Source organism: Dipodomys merriami, unplaced genomic scaffold (assembly GCF_024711535.1).
Source record: "Dipodomys merriami isolate MVZ:Mamm:240054 unplaced genomic scaffold, mDipMer1.0.p SCAF_45, whole genome shotgun sequence".
Classification (NCBI taxonomy): Eukaryota; Metazoa; Chordata; class Mammalia; order Rodentia; family Heteromyidae; genus Dipodomys; species Dipodomys merriami.
Genome location: NW_027206013.1, coordinates 8,052,085 through 8,072,771, shown reverse-complemented (window position 1 = coordinate 8,072,771; position 20,687 = coordinate 8,052,085). Strand labels below are relative to the sequence as shown.

The following is a 20,687-nucleotide window of genomic DNA, read 5'->3' as shown; positions in this document are numbered from 1 at the left end:
GGATTACAGGGCATGAGCCACGGTGCCCGGATCACATACATTTTTAAAAAGGAAAGAAGAGGAAGGGTCAGGAGGCTGGGAAAGAAGACAGGGAAAAAGTATTCCTCGACCACAGCTGGGAGACGGTTTACAAAGTCTTTCAGTTACTCTCCTTCTATTCCCAAACAGCTGCCCAGATTAGGAACCAACTCTGGTTGGCTCATTCCCGATTCCACGACTTCAAAGATGCTTAGTCACCACCAGCAGTAGAAAAGACAATTCTCCCAAACAACCCACCTACCCTTTGTGATGCTAACTACAGGGCTGGAATAGCAGCCTCCTAAATGGCTTAGTGGCCAGGAAGGAAACTGAAGGAGTTAGACCTAAACAGAAGCTCCCACCCAAATGAATTTGATGGTCACTTTTACTCTTAAAACAGAACCACCAGTAGATAATCCAAGTTACTTTCCATTACCACCTACCTATTAGACTTCCTCCAATCCTCATTCTTCCCCAAACTCTAGGCTTATAAACATTATTCCAGACCAACTGCATTTACACAGCTTTCAAGATAAAAGAAATCCTAAAACAAACAGGCACAAGAGGCTCACTCTCATCTGTAATCCTAGATACTTAGGAGGCTGAGGACCAAAGCCAGGCAGGGCAGGAAAGTCGGTGAGACTCTTATTTCCAATTAACTAGCAAAAGAAAACTGGAAGTGGTGCTCAAATGGTAGAGCATCAGGCTTGAGTGAAAAGGCCAAGGAAAGCATGAGGTCCTAAGTCCCAGTACCGGCGCTCACACACACACACACACACACACACACACACACGTAAAGAGGTTAGAAACAGACAAGTCTAAAGTCAATATTACTTTAAATAGCTCACAATTGCCTTGAGCCCATTCCTCTCATCTGAAAACAAGCAGATAAATCATGAGGATTAAATGAAGTGAGAAATACAGGGCTCCTCCCCCTTTTAATATATGCCAACTGTATGCTGCTCTTATTGAAAGGCCTGTAGTGAAAAGTAACCGCAGCAAAAATTCAGACTGTTAAAAAAGAATTCCAACCTTTGCTTCAAATAGTCCCAAGGAAAGCTAGTTCCCTCTTCTCCACCCTCGAGACCTCACCTCTCAACCTAACTATGGTCACTGGGGACATCCACGAACCCACCAGGGCTCTCCCAATTCCTGTAGCCCAGGAACTGGGAGTGTTTGGGGGATTGGATCTAGAGAACTGTAACGATTACTAGCATTTCTAGAACTCTTTACAACGTAATTTCTGATTGATTGAAGAGAGCAACTCTGTTCCTTCTCATCCTATACGCCCTGGCCTGTGGCTCAACCCGTTAATTAACAGGGAAAGTGTGTTTACATCTAGATTATTTAGGAAGGAAAAGAGTCGCCTCCGCACTCCCTCCCCCAACAGCCCAAAAATCCATACAAAGAGGAAGTCTGAAAGGTCCCACTTGCACAAAGCTCTGAGGTCAGGATCCGAACCCCTAACTACCCAAGAGAAATTTCCCAATGATGACTCACTCACCACGAGAGCCCACCTAAAACCGCAAGGTCCCCACAGTCCCAACTAAGCCGTGTGGCGCTAAACCTGCAAATACAAACTCCACCCTCAACCAATCAAAACGCCCTCCGCCGCCGTCAGCCCAATGAGATGCGACGAATTGTACCGCCTCGCGTAGCCTCGATGCCCGCTGGGAGTTGTAGTTGTAGAGTGCGGAACGAGATTCAACATCCTGGTTTCCCATACACCCCCTCCCAGCGGGTCCCGCCCCCTCAGCTCTACAGCCAATCAGCAGTATTCGTCGGGTCCATCACTGCCTTTCCTGCAGTAGTGACCCTGGTGACTTAGGCCGCTGGAGCAGATGTGGGTCTGGAAGGCCGGGGCCTCGCTTCGGCTAAGGGGGTTGCAGCCGGCTGGGGTCCCCGGAAGGCGACTGCTACGCAGCCATGCTGCCTCTCAGGCGGGAAGCAATTGGGCACGATGCTGGCACTGCGGGGACTCCGGACGTGGGGACGGGTTCTTCTGCCCGCGGTGCCGCGCGCTGCAGCCTCCTGACCCCACGCGAGACTACTTCAGCCTGATGGATTGGTACAAGCGATGGTGCCGGGAGGCGGGCGGGCTCCGGGAGACGTCAGGGGTTGGAGAGGGGAGGGGAGGGAGGGGGGGGAGGATGGAGGAGAAGAGGGGAGGGAAGGACAGAGCCCAGCCGGCTCTGAAGGACCCTGACTGCTGCTGAGGCAGGTGGGCGTAGCCCTAGAGAGGCGGGCTTGGGGAAGTACCCGGAAAACAGAGGAAATGAAGGGGCGGGGACCGACCCCTTGGAAGCGATGTTCTGGAAGGGAGGTAGAGGAAGGGAGAGGGGAGAGTTGTGGAGCGACTGAGTCAGTGACTCTGAGGGGAGACTTGAGGGGCGAGCCCATGGCCAAAGGGTAGAAGCCGAGGACCGGAGCTTGAGGGAAGGAATGGGCTCAAAAAATGGGGACGTTGGGTTGAGCTCTTTAAGGAAGGGGTGCTGGCATGGCTGGAGGCGTGATGTCCTGCGAGGTTGCGCCTGACCAGGCAAACGCATGGCCCTGAGTTCAAGCCTCCAGTAAACTCTACCCGTCCAAAAAAGAAAGTGCTGACGTATAAAGCCCAAGGTTATGTAAGGAATAAGCTCTGGGAATGTGGTGCTTGTGTAGCTTGTATGTTTAAGGGTTCGAACCCCACACCATAAAAGTAAGTCCACAATATATATGGAAGTAAAGGCGCGTGCACACACAAATGTAGGCAAAATCTAAGGGGCATTGAGAATTAGCGGAAAAGAGCCCAATAAGCGGGATCTTCTTTACTCCTTTTTCCCCTGAAGGTTGAGATTGGAGAGGTGGGAACATGTGGGCAGAACTAGAGAGGAAATGGAGCAAGCTGTGGAGGTAGAAAAAAATCCTAGATTAAAAAAAAAAAAAAAAGCTGTGATGGAGGGAGAGTAATTGATGGGGTGACATTGATCAAGATGCATTGTACTTGTAAACTGATTTGCTGAATTGAAACACCGTGTACAACTACTTAAATAATAACCGGACGCCGGTAGCTCAAGCCTGTAATCCTAGTTACTCAGAAAACCAGAAGTAGCGCTGTGGCTCAAGTGGTAGAGTGCTTGCCTTGAGCTGAAGAGATGAGGGACAGTGCCCAGGCCCAGAGTTCAAGCCCCACAACCGACAAAAAGAATAAATAATAATAATAATAAATAAATAAAATTTTAGCTATGTGTTGGTGGCTTACACCTGTAATACTAGCTATTCAGAAAGCTGAGATGTGAGGTCGATGGTTGGAAGCCAGTCTGTCAGACTCTTATCTCCAATTAACTTCCAGAAAACCAGAAGTGGAGCTGTGGCTCAAAGTGGTAGAATGCTAGCCTTGACTGAAAAAACTCAGGGACAGTGGCCAACCCCCTGAGTTCAAGTTCTATGACCAATAAAAAGAAGAAGAGGAGGAAGAGAAGAGGGGGAGAAAGAGGAGGAGGAGAAGAAGAAGAAGAGAAATTAAAATGGAAACTGGGACCATAACTCAGCAGTAAAGTCCTTGCCTATTCTGCACATGGGGATCCAGCTTTAAAAACCCAATACAGGAGCCTGGCACCAAGGCTCCCTCCTGTAATCCTAGCTACTCAGGAGGCTGAGATCTGAGGATCACAGTTCAAAGCCAGCCCAGGCAGGAAAGTCCATGAAACTCTTATCTCCAGTAAACCACCAGAACACCAGAAGTGCCACTGTGGCTCAAGTGGTAGCCTTGAGCTGAATAGCTGAGGGACAGTACCTAGGCCCAGAGTTCAAGCCCCACAACCAACACACACACACACACACACACACACACACACACACACAAAATACAGGGGCTGGGAATATGGATTAGTAGTAGAATGCTTGCCTAGCATGAACATCTGCTTTCGATTCCTCAGTAACACTTAAACTGAAAAAGCCATAAATGGCACTGTGGCTCTAGTGGTAGAGTGCTAGCCTTGAGCAAAAGAAGCTTAAGGGACAGTGCCCAGGCCCTGAGTTCAAGCCTCAGGACTGACAAATTTTTTTAAAAAACAATACAAAGAGAGGACTCTAAATATTCATGGCCCACCCTGCTGGTTCACATTTGTAATCTGAACTACTCAGGAGACTAAGGTGGCAAGATTGCAAATTCAAGACTACCCTGGGTAATTTAGCAAGAACCTGTGTTAAAATGTAAAAGAGCTAGGGATGTGGCTCAATGGTAAAGCTACTGCCTAGGCCCTGCAACCAACCCCGCCCCCATACCAAAGAAAGGGTTGGGGAAACAGGGATGAAGGGACCTAGCCAATAGAAAGACAGAGAAGGTGCACAAATGTCCCTTTGCCTTAACTACATAATGTTTCCCCAATCCCTGAGCACTTATAATGAATGGGCTGCATCACATTACCCTTTAAATTGTCAAGATGGCAATATTGTTTCCAGGGTTTTTTTGGTTTGTTTTATTGCCAGTACTGGGGATGGAACCCAGGGCCTCCAGCTCTTAGCTGGCACTTGAGCCAAAGCTCCACTTCCAGCTTTTTGCTGTTTAGTTGTAGATAAGAGTCTCATGGATATGTCTGCTCAAGCTGACTTCCAACGATGATTCTTAGTCTCAGCCTCCTGGGTAGCTAAGATTATAGGCAAGAACTACAGGTACCTGACCTACTTCTGGGTTTTGCACTTGCAGTTCCCACTGCCCAGAAGTCTTCCTCTGATCTTTGATTATTCAGGTCTCAGCTCAGGTGTCATCTCTATTCCTCCATATCCTCTACCACCTTCTCCAACACTGCTGTTTTCCAGCATGGCACTTGCCACTTTCTAAAATTGTCTCTGTTTATTGCATCTTCCTCAAGAGCAGCAACTAGACCATAATTCATAAATTAAATAACTGCATGCGCCGGGCGCCAGTGGCTCACGCATGTAATCCTAGCTACCCAGGAGGCTGAGATCTGAGGATTGCGGTTCAAAGCCAGCCCTGGCAGGAAAGTCCGTATAAACCACTAAAGTCCAATAAACCACTAGAAAACCAGAAGTGAGCTGTTTGAGCTGAAGAGCTGAGGGACAGCGCTCAGGACCAACAAAAAAAAAAACAACAACCCTGTATTTTTGTCTCCCAATTTCCTTCTAGCAACCGATCCTTCAAAATTGACACCACCAAACTCCAGAACAGGTATCAGCAGCTACAACGTCTTATCCACCCAGATTTCTTCAGCCAGAAGTCTCAGGTAGTTTATTGGGACCCCCAATTTTTCCCCAACTTGTGTGCACTGGGGAGAGGCAGTGGCCTGTGGTTATAGTGATGATCAGGAACCACCTCCACCTGTGGCAAGATCCCCAGCCAGCTACAGTCCGGAGATTTCACTTACAGCTTTTATCTGACTTCCTGGACAACTTAGAATCCATTGGTTGATGGATATACCTCACCAAACATCACTTTTATTTTGGCCATACTTTCTTAGATGCCTGCCCATCAGCATGTTACAAAGGGCTGGGTCCAATGATAATAAGACTGTCTTCATCTCCACTAACAGACTGAAAAGGACTTCTCAGAGAAGCATTCCACTCTGGTGAATGATGCCTATAAGACCCTGCTGGCTCCCCTGAGCAGAGGACTATACCTTGTAAGGTGATTTCCCAACCATATCTTTTTCACTCTCCTCCATCCTGTTTTAAGCTTTGAACTTAGAGCCTCCTAATTGCTACTCAAGAGCTCTAGCACTTGAGCCACACCCTTTTACTGATATTCAAGTTCTTCCCACATCTAAGATTATTACGTCTCTGGCCCTAGTTTCTTGAGTCAAACTTATTTTCTGCCCTTATAGCTAAAGCTCCATGGAATAGAGATTCCCGAAGGAACAGACTCTGAAATGGACAGTCAGTTCCTCATGGAAATAATGGAAATAAATGAAAAACTCGCAGAAGCTGAAAGTGAAGATGCCGTGGCAGATGTTGAATCCACTGTGCAAGGTAAACAATAAAATGCGCCATCCGTTACTTTTTACTACTATAGGACGCCATATCTGGGGTTAAATGAGAAACATGTAAAGAATGTATCTGTCAGTTGGGTGCCGGTGGCTCAGCCTGTGATCCTAGCTACTCAGGAGGCTGAGATCTGAGGATCACGTTCAAAGCCAGCCCAGGCAGGAGAGTCTCCAATAAACCACGAGAAGCCGGAAGTGGCGCTGTGGCTCAAGCGGTAGAGAGCTTGCCTTGAGCTGAAGAGCTGAGGGACAGCGCCCAGGCCCAGAGTTCAAGCCCCACAACAGAAAGAAAAAAAGGAGAGAAAGAGGAAAGAGAAAGACAGACGAGCTAAGGAACAGTGCCCGGGCTCAGAGTTCAAGCTCCCAGGACCAGCCCCGCCCCCGGCATCTTACGTCATCCCTCCGCGCCGCGCGGAAAGCAGGGGCACTTCCGGCCCGGGCCCAGCCTGTTTGGCCCCGAGACTTGTACCAAAGTTCCGCCGCGAGGGTCCGGCAAAAAGCCTCGAGTATTTCCGGCGCATCGGGTCCGGACCGGACGCGCGCCGAGGCTCTGCCGGCCGGCGCTCCCCACGCCTCGGCGACAGCATGGAGCGCGTGGACAAAGTGACGCTGAACGCCCTGCAGCCACCCGCGTTCGGGAACGAAGACTTCTTCCCGTCCAGCCTGAAGACCCTCCTGGTCTTCACCGCGTTGATCATCACGGTTCCCATCGGCTTGTACTTCGCGACCACGTCCTGCGTGTTCCGAGGCGCCCTCGGGATGTCCAACAGAGACAGTGATTTTTATGCTGCCATCGTCGCGGTGGTGGCGGTTCACATCGTGCTGGCGCGGTTTGTGTATGTAGCCTGGAACGAAGGCTCACAGAAGCAGCACGAAGGCAAACAGGACTAAGTAAACATCACCTTTTTGTGTGTGCGTGCGTGCGTGGGCGGGCGCGCGGGAGCGGGCCTGCGGGTACTGGGGCTTGAACTCAGGGCCAGACGCCGCCCCTGACCTTTTTCTCCATGCCGACCCTCCGCCACATGAGCCACACCTCCACTTCTGGCTTTTGGGTGGTTAATTGGGAGATAAGAGTCTCATGAACTTTTCTGCTCGGGCTGGCTTCAAACCAAGATCCTCAGATCCCATCCCTTGGATAAGGGTCACCTTTGATGGCATTAAGCAGACAGTGGCTTTAAGGCAAACATCATTAACCTGAAGATCACCTTCTGATGGTGATTAAAAGCTTTGTGTTTTGTTTTTTTGTTTTTTAAGATGGGAAATGCTTCTAGGGTATTTATAATGTATTTTATTTGAATAAAATGGAAAGAACCTGGTATAATCCATCCAGAGGGTCACATTTGACTATTATGCATTTGGAGCCATCTAATACGGTGGTTAATATAACCAGTTTTAACTTTATGAATCTCTCACTTGCTATGATGAGTTTAGTAAATTGAAGTTAGGCAGCAAAGCAGATTCGTTGAATGAGTTGCACATTTTGCTGGAAAGCATTTGACTATAAAACAAAATTTGTTGTTTTTTTGGTCGGTCATGGGGCTTGAATTCTGGGCTTGGGCGCTGTCCCTGCCCTCTTCAGCTCAAGGCCAGTGCTCTACCATTTGAGCCATAGTGCCACATCTACCACTTGAGCCACAGTGCCACATCTGGTTTTCTGGTGGTTTATTGGAGATAAGAGTCTCACAGACTTTCCCGTGGGGGGCTAGCATTAAACCATGATCCTCAGATCTCAGCCTCCTGAGTAGCTAGGATTACAGGTTTGAGCCACCTGCTCCAGCCACAAAAAGGTTTTGTAGAGAGTTTGCCTTTTAGGTAGCTTTTTTGTTGGTGATGGTTGTAGGGCCAGCGCCTGGGCACTCTCCCTGATTTTTTTTTTGCCCAAAGACGGCACTGTAGCACTTTGCCACAACACCACTTCCATCTTTTTATGTTTTTGTGGTACTGAGGAATACGAACCTAGGGCTTCATGCATGGTAGAGTGCTTGCACTCTACCACTAAGACACATTCCCAGCAAGGTAGCTGTTTTTATGTTTCACGCTGGGTGTATTAAGGTGTGAAGTTCATTCTATGCTGTAATGCTTTACATAGTTATCATGAGAATACCAGCTCCTTGGATTTGTGATTTTTATTTCCTGTGGAAACTTGCTTAAATATGAACGCTGTAATTAGTTATGAAGGAAGTTCATAATTCTCATTCAAAAGACTTTGAGAGGCTAGGAAGGTGGCTCAGCGGTAGAGTGCTTGCTTCCCATGCATGAGGCCCTGGGTTCGATTCCTCAGCATCACATAAACAGAAAAGGCCAGAAGTGGCACTGTGGCTCAAGTGGTAGAGCTCTTGCCTTGAGCTGAAGAGCTCAGAGACCGCGTCCAGGCCTAGAATTCTAGCCCCACGACTGACCAAAACAAAAGCTTTGATTTATTGTAGGGCTTAGAAACTAAGAGGAAGATCAGGCTGCCAGCTTTATGCTTTTCAGACCAATTTTCTTCACAAAATGCTGTGCCTTCATTCAATATGGAAGTCACAAGTCTTCGGGAAAATTCTTCTAAAATTGTTTTCTTCTTGCTGTTATTTATTTATTTAGTTGGTCATGGCGTTTGAACTCTGGGCCAGGGTGCACTGTCCCTGTGCTCTTCAGCTCAAGGCGAGCTCTCTACCACTTGGGTAGAGCCACTTACGGTTTTCTACTGGTTTATTGGAGATAAGAGCCTCACGGACTTTCCTGCCCAGCCTGGCTTTGAACAGCCTCCTGAGCAGCTAGGATTACAGGTGTGAGCCACCGGCGCCCAACTTGGTTTTTTTGTTTTGTTTTGTTTTTTTGTTTTTTTTCGGGGGGAGGGTGTCCGGTCATGGGGCCTGAACTCTGGGCCTGAGCACTGTCCCTCAACTCTTCAGCTCAAGGCTAGCGCTCTACCACTTGAGCCACAGCGCAACTTCAGGCTTTTTTCTTTTTACTTATGTGGTGCTGAGGAATCGAACCCAGGGCCTCACGCATGCAAGACAAGCGTTCTACCACTGAGCTACCTTCCCAGTCCCAAAATAGAAGCCAATGGACCTAAGTTCAAATTAGAATTCTTTGATCCAATGTATATTCAGGAGAATTGTTGGCTTAGATTTGTCTGGTCTTTTTTTTTTTCTTTCTTTCTTTTTTTTAATCAGTCATGGGGCTTGAACTCTGGGCCTGAGCGCTGTCCCTCAGCTCTTCAGCTCAAGGCTAGCGCTCTACCACTTGAGCTACAATGCTACTTCCTGCGTGAGACTCTTATTTCCAATAAACCACTTGAAAACCAGAAGTGGCGCTGTGGCTCAAGTGGTAGAGTGCTCACCTTGAGCTGAAGAGCTGAGGAATAAGCACCCAGGCCCAGAGTTCAAGCCCCACTATGACAAAAAAAAGAGTTTTTCCTTGCTGAAATTCCTCTTTTTTTTTCATAGCCATTTTATAAACGATGATTGCCCTCAGATCGTTCATGGTCTGAGGGCTGCATTAAATACCAGCTGCACGCCTGTACCTTATCACTCAGAAGCTAGAAAACTAATAACTGAGAATATAGCTGGGTGGTAGAGTATTTGCCTAGATTGTACAACCCTAAGTTCATTCCCTATATTGCAAAAATAAATAAAATAAAAACTGTCACAGTAGGGGCTGGGAAGGTGGCTCAGTGGTATAGTGTTTGCCTTACATGCATGAGGCCCTGGGTTTGATTCCTCAGCACCATATAAGCAGAAAAAGCCAGAGGTAGCACTGTGGCTCAAGTGGTAGAGAGCTAGCCTTGAGCTGAAGAGCTGAGGGACAGCACCCAGGCCCAGAGTTCAGGCCCCATGATTGACCAAAAAAAAAGACAAAACTGTCACAGTATATGTAGAGACAAAAAGTTATAAAACTATGACTTTGAATGTAAGCTTCTCCCTTGTGTGGGTTTTTTGTTGTTGTTGTTGGTTTTTTTTTTTTTTTTTGGTTGGTTGGGTTTTGTTTGTTTTTTGCTGGTCCTGGGCTTAAACTCAGTGCCTGGGAGCTTTTTTCCTTTAAGGCTCGTATTCTACCACTTAAGCCACAGCTCCATTTACAACTTTTTTGGTGGTTCATTGGAGATAAGGATCTCATGGACTTTCCTGCCCTGGCTTGCTAGGTACTATCATCCTCTTGAGGAGTAGCTAGAGTTATAGGCATGAGATACCAGTGCTTGGCTTCCTGCTTTGAATTTAAAGCAGCATGATCACAAACTGTTGTCTTCATATTATGAGCCTATGTAAATTAAAAAGTTAAGTTGAGTATCTTCTTTTTCAGCTAAACAGAAAGAATTTACTGACAATGTGAAGATGGCTTTTGAACAAGGTACTTCATTGAATTGTTGACTTTACTCAGTATGACAAGAAACTGTAAGCATTGGGGCAGACCAGTCATTAATGTAGCTATCATATCCCTAGCCTACAATGGGAACAGTAGGAGATACAAACTATACAGGAATCTGTGTTTCTGCCTTGCTGAAAAAATAAAACAATGAATCCACAACAGCAGTAGGGCCAAGCTGGTGGTTCACACCTGTAATCCTAGCTACTCAGGATGCTAAGATCTAAGAGTCCTGGTTTGAAGGCAGCCCAGGCTGTCAGTGAGACTCTTATCTCCAATTAACCATAAGAAAATTGGAAGTGGCCCTGTGGCTTAAGTGGTAGAGCACTAGCCTTCAGCAGAAAGTTCAGAGATAGCACCCAAGCCCTGAGTTCAAGCCCCATGACTGACCAAAAAATAATAATGACAATCCAGCCAGATTATAGGTGTGAGCAACAGGCAGGCAATACAAGAATCAAAATCGTGTTTGACTGGGCACTGGTGGCTTATGCAGTGGCAAAGATTGAGGGATCAAGGTTGGAGGCCAGCCCTGGCACAGATGTTCTCAAAATTCAAGGCGTGCTACCAGAGGCGCACTCCTGTAGGCTGAAATATATGGATAGATTCAAAGCCTGCCCAGGCAGGAAAGTCTAGCCTTATCTCCAATTAACCAACAAAAAGCCAGAAGTGGAGCTGTGACTCAAGCGATATAGCACTAGTGTCTTGAGTGAAAAAGCTCAGGGACAGCTCCCAGATCCTGAGTTCAAGCCCCAGTGCCTGCAGAAAAAAAAAAAAAAAAAAAAGCAATAATCCAATTAAACATTAGATAGGAAAAGTGTTTCCATTTAGCAAGATGGTAAAGAATGAAGTAGCTGCTGGGAACGTGGCTCAGTGGTAGAGCGCTTGCCTTGCATGCATGAGGCCCTGGGTTCGATTCCTCAGCACCACATAAGCAAAAAGAAAAAAAGCAGGAAGTGGCACTGTGACTCAAGTGGTAGAGCGCTAGCCTTGAGCTGAAGAGCTGAGGGACAGCGCCCAGGCCCAGAGTTCAGGCCCATGACCGGACCCAAAAAAAAAAAAAAAAAGAATGAAGTAGCTGGAGGGGGTGGCTTAAGTGGTAAAGTTCCTGCCTACCAAGCACAAAGCCAGAGTTCAAACCCCAGTACCACCAAAACAACAGAAGTGAAACTTGACCATGGCCTTCCAAACACCACTCCATTTGCCGTTTCATCTCCCTTGCACAGTGAGTACTCCTGAACTCTGTCTTACTGATTCCCTCGCTTTACTTGATAATTTTAACCATTGGTGAACATAATAACAGTATATCACTTGGTTTTGCTTTTTTTTTTTTTTTTTCACTTTTGTGTAAGTAACTTCATTTCTTTTGTTTGTTTGTTTTGTTGGTCATGGGGCTTGCTGTCACTGTGCTCTTCAGCTCCAGGCCAGCGCTCTTCCAGTTTTAGAGTGGTTTATTGGAGATAGGAGTCTCCCAAACTTTCCTGCCCTGGCTGGCTTTGAACAGCGATCTGGATTACAGGCGTGAGCCACCATCACCTGGCTACTTCATTTTTTTTTTTTAATTTTATTTTTGTTTGGGTCCGGACATGGGGCTTGAACTCTGGGCCTGGACACTGTCCCTCAGCTCTTCAGCTCAAGGCTAACGCTCTACCACTTGAGCCACAGCACCACTTCCAGCTTTTTTCTTTTTGCTTATGTGGTGCTAAGGAATGGAACCCAGGGCCTCATGCATGCAAGGCAAGCGCTCTACCACTGAGCCACCTTCCCAGCCGTACTTCATATCTTATATGTACTTTTATTTATTTATTTTTTTTTTTTTTTTTTTTTTTTTTTTGTCGGTCGTGGGGCTTGAACTCTGGGCCTGGGCGCTGTCCCTCAGCTCTTCAGCTCAAGGCGAGCGCTTTACCACTTGAGCCACAGCTCCACTTCCGGTTTTCTGGTGGTTTATTGGAGATAGGAGTCTCACAGTCTCTCCTGCCCGGGCTGGCTTTGAACCGCTATCCTCAGATCTCAGCCTCCTGATTAGCTAGGATTACAGGCGTGAGCCACCAGCGCCCGGCTTATATGTACTTTTATAACTCATTTTTTCTTAATATTTTACTTTTTGGTTTTGCATAACAGATCTTCATTTTAGTATGCATTATGGTATGTTGGCCAGGCATGGTGGTGCACACCTGTAATCTTGATCTAGGAGGATCAAGGCTCAAAGCCTACCTGGCTTAAACTAACAGGATTCAAAGGACTGGAGATATAGCTCACTGGTAAGGTGCTTTCCTAACATGTGCAAAGCCCTGAATTCGATCCCTGGCACAGCAAGAATTTTTTAAAATTATTATTGTATTTACCTAGGTCAGGGTTTGTTAATTCAGGCATTACTAATATTTTTGAGCCAGGTAATTCTTTGTTATGGGGCTGTTCTTTGCACTAACGTATTTCTCCCATCCCTGTTTCTGCCCACTAGATGTCAGTACCTCTTCCCTAGTTATGACAACCAAAAATGTCTCCAGATAATGCCAAATGACTCCATGGGGCACAATTACCCTTGGCTGAAAGCCATGTTGGTTTATGGGCATCATTCCAGAGAATGGAATCCCTGCCCCTAGGGCAGCTCTATAGAGGAAGCTTTACTGTTTGGGCATCCCAAACACAACCCGTTTATCACTTTAGACTGGGGTGGGGATTTTGCTCAGTAGAAGAGCACCTTTGTGGCATGTGCAAGGCCCTGAGTTAAGTCCCCAGCTCTGCAAAAGCTAAAAAGCCAAAAACAAACAAACAAAGCAACTATTACTTGGGATTGTCCAAAAGAGAATCACCATGGTCTGGGAAGGTGGCTCAGTGGTACAGTGCTTGTCTTGCATGCATGAGGCCCTAGGTTCGATTCCTCAGCACCACATAAGCAGAAGAAAAATAAAAAGCTAGAAGTGGTGCTGTGGTTCAAGTGGTAGAGTGCTAGCCTTGAGCTGAAGAGCTAAGGGATAGCGCTCAGGCCCAGAGTCCAGGCCCACGACTAGACCCCCCCAAAAAAAGAGAGAAACACCACTTCTGATGTATCTGTACTCTGTAAACATGCATGCTGGATTAATTTATCTCCTTAATAATACAGGTAACAGTCAGGTGCTGATAGCTCGTGTCTGTAATCCTTGCTACTCAGGAAATCGAGATCTAAGGATAAGAGTTCTGAAGCCAGCCCTGGCAGAAGAGTCCCAGTGAGACTCTTATCTCTGATTAACCACTCAAAAAGCTGGAAGTAGAGTTGTAGCTCAATTGGTAGCATATTAGCATTGAACACAGAGTGGCTCAGAGACAGCACCCAAACCTTGAGTTCAAGCCCCACAACTGACAATAATAGTAATAATAATACAGATATCTGCCAGGCACTGGTGGCTCACATCTATTAATCCTTGCTACTCAGGAGATCTAAGGATCATGTTCAGAGCCAACCAAGGCAGAAAAGTCTGTGAGACTCTGTAAACTCAGAAGTAAGCCAGGCGCCGGTGGCTGATGCCTGTAATCCTAGCTACTCAGGAGGCTGAGATCTGAGGGTTGCAGTTCAAAGCCAGCCCAGGCATGAAAGTCTGTGAGACTCTTATCTCCAATAAACCACTAGAAAATCGGAAGTGGTGCTGTGGCTCAAGCGGTAGAGAGCCAGCCTTGAGCTGAAGAGTGCAGGGACAGCACCCAAGCCCAGAGTTTAAACCCCACCACCGACCAAAAAAAAAAAAAAAGCCAGAACTGGCACTGTGGCTAAAGTGGTAGAGTACTAGTCGGGTTTCTTTTGTTTTTGTCATGGGGCTTGCACTCTGGGCCTGGGCACTGTCCCTCAGCTCTTCAGCTCAAGGCTAACGCTCTACCTCTTGAGCCACAGAGCCACTTCTTGCTTTTTCTGTTTATGTGGTGCTGAGGAATCAAACCCAGGGCCTCATGCATGCAGAGCAAGCCTTCTACCACTGAGCCACCTTCCCAGCCCCTAGAGTACTATTCTTAAACAGAAGAAGCTCTGGGACATGCCCAGGCCCAGAGTTCAAGCCCTAGGACCAGCACAAAAGAAAACTAATAAAATAGGTATCCCTCTTAGGGAAGGAACCCAAAGTTACATTGCCTCTGTGCCTCTGATCATGCAAAATAATGTTTATCAAAATGAATTCTAAGAGCCAGGTGCTGGTGGCTCAAGCCTCTGAGGATCACTGTTCAAAGCCAGCCCAGACAAGAAAGTCTCTGAAACTCTTTATCTCCAATAAACCACCAGAAAAACTGGAAGTGATGCTGTGGCTTAAGTGGTGGAGTGCTAGTCTTTAGCTAAAGAGCTGAGGGGCAGCGCCCAGGCCCAGAGTTCAAGCTCCATGAGTGACCAAAAAAAAGAATTCTAAGAAATGGAAACAAGAGTTTTGTTTTGGTTTTGTCTTGTTTGTTCATTTATATGTCTGAGAGGGTAAAAGAAGCACAGAAATGGGGAATAAAGGGTGAACAATTGCAGCAGTGGTACTTGAAAGGTTCTGTCACATCCATCCCAGGGGACCACACAGAGGCAGGCAGGCAGGCAGGCAGGCACTGGAGAAAGATTATTACAAGGTTTATTAGAGGAGCCCGATTTCTCCCCGAGAGAGAGCACATGAGGACTTCCACTATCTAGGTAGCAACAACATTTGGGAGTAGGAAGTGAGGTTGATGGGAGTTCAGGTGGGTGTAGGCGGAGAGAAGGAGGGGCTAGCTGTATGGTGGGAACTCCAGGGCAGAGGAGCTAAGGTCTGGGTGGAGCTGAGGACTAAAGGTGGGCTTAATGCTGACAGTACTCACTAGGCAGTGTGGGTGGGGATGGGAGGGAAAAACTGGGAGAAAGCAAGGGAAGGGGTGGCATGGTCCTAAAATAAAAGTACTCATGCCAGGCACCTGGGGCTCAAGCCTGTAATCCTAGCTACTCAGGAGGCTGAAATCTGAGGATTGCAGCTCAAAGCCAGTCAAGGCAGGAAAGGCTATGAAACTCTTATCTCCAGTAAACCACTCAGAAAACCGGAAGTGGCGCTGTGGCTCAAGTGGTAGAGTGCTAGACTTGAGCTGAACAGCTGAGGGACAGCGCTCATGTCCAGAGTTCAAGACCCCTGAGTGACAAAAAAGAAAAGAAATGTACTCATTTCCTGACTTAGGTAACTGTAATTCCTTTGTCCATCACCTTAATAACAATTTTTTTAAGTAAAAGTTAAAATTTTACTACCAAAAAAATCATGTAGGTATCCTTCCTCTGCATTACTGATTTACTGAGTAACTGACAGGCCTCCAGAATCTGAGATCAGCTTTGAGCCAATTGTCTTAGTTGCCAAGGTTGGCTTTATTCCTCCTAGAAACAAAGTTTGACATCAGTGTCTCTTATTTATTTCAGATGACTTTGAAAAAGCCAAGGAGATCTTAACAAAGATGAAATACTTTTCTAATGTAGAAGAAAAGGTCAAGTTAAAGAAGATTCCCCTCTAGTTGCTGGTGTAATTGTTAAAAAATAAACGTGTATTTCTTTTTGACTTCTGCTAATTGGGAATTTGCTTTAATCATAGTTATAACTTCAGTTCAGTCGGTGACTCCAGTGTAAATGGATATCAAGCTGTCAGCCCAATGCCTGAGGGTTTTCTCCATTCAGGCCAGTGGATTGGAAGGTAGAGGTTGAGTCAGTTTGAGGCCAGTGGATGGGGAGGTGGAGGCAAGGCCAACTTGAGGCCAGCAGAACAAGGAAGAGTCTGAAACTGGGGCAAAGGGCCCCACAGTGGACTTATATGGCCTCCACGTCTCTGCTCTGCCATCAGAGCACAAAGCAGCTATAGACAAAATGTAAACTGGTGAACTACCAACTCTCATTTCCAAAAAGACTGGAAATGTGGCTCTGTGGTAGAACACTTAACAGACTAAAGTATAAAGCCCAGAACTCAATTTCTGGTAGTTTTTAATTTTTATCTGCCCAGACTAGCTTTGAACCAGGATCCTCAGATCTCAGCATGCTTGATTACTGTTGTGAGCTACCAGTACCCAACCTTCCAGTACTCTGTGAGACTCTGTGAGACCCCAGTGTTGAGGCCTGAACTCAGGGCTGGGTACTGTCCCTCAGCTCTTCAGCTCAAGGCTAGTTAGTGCGCTACCACTTGAGCCATAGCACCACTTCCAGCTTTTTCTGCTTAGGTGGTGCTGAGGAATCGAACTCAGGGCCTCATGCATGCAAGGCAAGCACTCTACCACTGAGCCACCTTCCAAGACCCCTCCAGCATTCTTAAAACCACAAAAAAAAAAAACTTTAAAAAGAGGAAGGAAACTATTTACAAAACAGTACCAGATTTATCTAAAGTGCTAGCTTCCAGTTTTGGAGTGGTTAATTGGAGATAAGAGTCTCCTTGGGACTTTTGTTCCTAGATTGGCTTTTGAACCGTGATTCTAAGATCTCAGCCTCTTGAGTAGCTGGGATTAAAGGCCTGAGCCACTGGTGCCTAGGATGTGTCAGCTTCGTTGTCTGTTGAGTATTTTTTGTTTTGTCAGTCGTGGGTCTTGAACTCTGCGCCTGGGTGCCATCCCTTTGCTCTTCAGCTCGAGTTTAAGGCTGTACAACTTGAGCCTCAGTGCCACTTCCTGTTTTCTGAATGGTTTATTGGAGATAAGAGTCTGTATGAGGACTTTCCTGCTTGGGCTGGCTTTGAACTGTGATTCTCAGATCTCAGCCTCTAGAGTAGCTAGGATTACAGACCTGAGCCACCAACACCCAGCTTCTTAAAGCCAGGACCTTCACTAGAGTTATTCTCCTTTTTTTTCTGTGCCCTTTGGGCATTCCATTTGGTAGCAAGCCACTTAAGGTGTTTCCTCCTTCAGTAGATAATGTTAACTAGAGTCAGCCAGGTGAGGAAAGTTAACCACATTCTCTTCCTCCCTCATAGGATGGGACAGCTTAAAATAGTCCGGAGACTATTGATATTTTCTTACTTCCAGGTTCTTCTGATTGATCTCCTCCATCACTCAGAGCTTTGAAAATTCAGTTTAGTTCTTGATCCAGTTCCAGAAAAAGAAAAAGTTATACAGCCTCCCCCAACCTCTGGATCAAGAAAGATTAAAATATTAAAACAAAATCCTGATTAAACAATTCCAAGGAAAAGCATTCAGGCTCTACTGGAAAGAATCACTTGTTAATTGAAAAAGTAAGCTGGGTGTGGTGCAGAATTCCTGTAACCGCTACAACTTCAGAGGCTAACTCAAGAGGATCTCAAGTTTAAGAACTGATGACAATTTATTGAGACTTTTTTTTGGGGGGGAGGCAGGGGTCCAGTCATGGGGCCTGAACTCTGGGCGCTGTCCCTCAGCTCTTCAGCTCAAGGCTAGCACTCTACCACTTGAGCCACAGTGCCACTTCTGGCTTTTTTTTTCTGCTTATATGGTGCTGAGGAATCAAACCCAGGGCCTCAGCATGCAAGGCAAGCGCTTGACCACTGAGCCACCTTCCCAGCCCAATTTATTGAGACTTTGTCTGAAAATAAAATTTTTAAATAACTAGGAAGCAGGGCTGGGAAGGTGGCTCAGTGGTAGAGTGCTTGCCTGGCATGCATGAGGCCCTAGGTTCAATTCCTCAGTACCACATAAACAGAAAAGGCTGGAAGTGGTGCTGTGGCTCAAATGGTAGAGTGCTAGCCTTGAACAAAAAAAGCTCAGGGACAGTACCCAGACCTTTAGTTCAAGCCCCATGACTGGCAAAAAATAAATAACTAGGAATAGAGATCAGGTTGCACAAAACCCAAAAGTTCAATCTCCAGTACTCCAATAAAATAGAAGAAAAAGTCAGGGGTTTGAACCAAATGCTCTAAAACCTTAAAACTATTTCTTTTGCAGCTCCTTGCCCTTGTCCAAAAACATGTGTATTTTGCCTATCCTTACTCAGTTTTTCTTGGTTAACATCTTAGGATTTACTCATTTTCAGAAGAGAAATTAATCACAGCTGACCTACAAATATTGGGAATATCAGTGCAATCTCAACCCCCTGGAAATTTACTTACTTAAAGCCCTGAAGGAGTCTTTTAAGTAAATAATTTGTGTTAGCAAATGTGCTGATTAAATGAAGATCTGTTTCTTCTAAGCAGATGAAAGGAAGGTTAGAAATCCTCTAAAAACAATTTTTATTCCTTCTTCATAACAATGAGGAATGAAAACAATCAACCACAAAAAGAAATCAGGTCTGCAGTTATGTCCAACATATCATTGGAGGAACCTGAAAGAAAACTTTCCCTTTACCAGACAGTTGTGGGGCCTTTCAGCAAACCATTTCTGACATGGGGGATAAATTAAAAAGACATTGTTTCTGAATCATGGCTTCTGAGGTCAGAGAGATTACCTTTTTCTTTTTCCCTCTTCCAAACTTTCCCTTTTTGTCTAAAATCCAAGTTGAGCTTCACTTCAAAATCCAGGAACCCTTTCAAGTGTTGCCTAACAAAGCCCTGTGGGAGGTATGTTTCTAGTCTGAAACCTTGGCAGTCCATTTGGATTACAGTTTTGATCAGTGATACAAACTGAGCATGCTCTCTCACCTTCTCCTGCTGGCTCCCCTCCAGTAAACCCTCTTTCCTGCATAGGACCTAATACAGTATTAAAAAAAAAAAAAATCAGAAGTTTCCACCTGTTTCTGTCTTCCTACTCTAATGTCAGACAGTCTGGTGTCATGGACTGAAAGTTTGTGTCCTCAAAAAAAAAAAAGATTCAACAAACTAGAAAGGACTATTAAAGTTTGGAGGGGGTGTGGAGGGGGGGAGATGGAAGGGATGGGAAGGGGAAACAAAGAGTTTAGCTGAGCACTGGTGGCTCATGCTTTTAATCCTAGCTACTCAGAAGCCTGAGGTCTGAGGCTCACAGTTCAAAGCCAACCTGGGCAGGAAAGTCTGTGAGACTCTTATCTCCAATAAACCACTCAGAAAACCGGAAGTGGTGCTGTGGTTCAAGTGGTAGAGTACTCGCTTTGAGCTAAAGAGCTGAGAGACAGCGCCCAGGCCCAGAGTTCAAACCCCAGGACCACAAAATAAATAAATAAATAAAGTTCTACTTATGGAATTGAAACCCCTTTAATACAACTATTTTAATAAATGAGGGAAATTTTTTGTTAAGCATTTCACTCTATTCTTTTGGTTTGTTATTCTTTCGCAGTGTAGACACCAAACCCAGGGCTTTACATAAGCTGGAAAAGCATTCTACTTTTTTTTTTTTTTTTGTCGGTAATGGGCCTGAACTCTGGGCCTGGGCACTGCCCCTCGGCTCTTTAGCTCAAGGCTAGCGCTCTACCACTTGAGCCACAGAACCACTTCTGGCTTTTTCTGTTTATGTGGTGCTGAGGAATCGAACCCAGGGCCTCATGCATTCAAGGCAAGCATTCTACCACTGAGCCACCTTCCCACATTCTACTATTCTAAGCCACATTACATTCTCAGTTCTATGTTTTGTTTTTTTGTTTTGTTTGTTTTTTTGGTACACATGGGGCCTGAGTCCCTATGCTTTTTTGCTTAAAGAAGCTAGCATTCTACCACTTTGAGCCATAGCACCATTTCTGGTTTTCAGGTGGTTAATTGGAGATGAGTCTCATGGACTTTCCTCCTGGGCTGGTTTTGAACCATGATCTTTAGATCTCATCCTCCTGAGTAGCAAGGATTATAGGGGTGAACCATTGGCGCCCAGCTTCTATGTTTTTTGTTGTTGTTTTGTTTTTCAGTCCTGGGGCTTGAACAGAGGGCCTGGGCACTGCTCCTGAGCTTCTTTTGCTTGAGGGTAACACTCTACCACCTGGTCCACAGCACCACTTCCAGCTTTTTCTGTTTATGTGATGCTGAGGAATCAAACCTAGAGCTTCATGCATACTAGGCAAGCACTTTACCCCTGAGCCACATTACCAGCCCCTCTATAGTAATTTTTTATGGCAGCTGAGACAAACTAATAGATTTGGGTTTAAATCTTTTTCTTTTTTTTTGTCAGTCATGGGGCTTGAACTCTGGACCTGGGCACTGTCCACGTACTCTTCAGCTCAAGGCAAGTGATCTACCACTTGAGCCACAGAGCCACTTCCTTGAGTTTAAATCTTGAAAGGCCAATAGAACTAAGCACCGGTGTTTGTGCCTGTAATCCTAATCATACTCAAGAAGATCAAAGACCTAGAGGACCATTTCTGAAGCCAGGTTGGAAGAAAATTCAAAAAGCGGATGTCACTCAGAATTCTGCTTCATATAAGGACAGTTAGCCAGGAAGTACAAAATAGCCTTGCAACTTAACTCCAGCATCTCTGGTCCTAGTTCTCTTTCCGTTTTATTAAAAGCTAGGCCACACTAGAGAACCACCAGGGGGAAAAAATGTCTG

The 20,687-nt window shown here is 45.9% G+C and overlaps 2 protein-coding genes and 1 pseudogene across 5 annotated transcripts in view; 2 read left to right on the top strand and 1 right to left on the bottom strand.

Moving 5' to 3' along the window:
• Chek2 (checkpoint kinase 2) overlaps positions 1-1,640 on the bottom strand; it is a 36,099-nt gene extending 34,459 nt beyond the window's left edge. For all 3 annotated transcript variants that reach the window (XM_069994611.1, XM_069994610.1, XM_069994612.1), the window contains exon 1: positions 1,523-1,640. The gene's annotated coding sequence lies outside the window, so the exon portion shown is untranslated. The remainder of the gene's footprint in view (positions 1-1,522) is intronic.
• A 163-nt stretch (positions 1,641-1,803) lies between these two features.
• On the top strand, positions 1,804-15,863 carry Hscb (HscB mitochondrial iron-sulfur cluster cochaperone). Of its 2 annotated transcripts, XM_069994608.1 has the most exons (6): positions 1,804-2,086; positions 5,147-5,243; positions 5,550-5,639; positions 5,841-5,985; positions 10,284-10,331; positions 15,718-15,863. In XM_069994608.1, exons 1-6 carry the CDS (start codon positions 1,860-1,862, stop codon positions 15,807-15,809), a joined length of 699 nt encoding a protein of 232 aa, XP_069850709.1. In that variant the 5' UTR covers positions 1,804-1,859; the 3' UTR covers positions 15,810-15,863. The 2 variants fall into 2 exon arrangements, with proteins under 2 accessions (XP_069850709.1, XP_069850710.1); XM_069994609.1 differs by lacking the exons at positions 10,284-10,331; positions 15,718-15,863 and having other exon boundaries at positions 5,550-5,644; positions 5,841-5,927.
• Positions 5,992-15,863, top strand: LOC138808406 (vacuolar ATPase assembly integral membrane protein VMA21 pseudogene; annotated as a pseudogene).
• Positions 15,864-20,687: the final 4,824 nt, after the last annotated feature.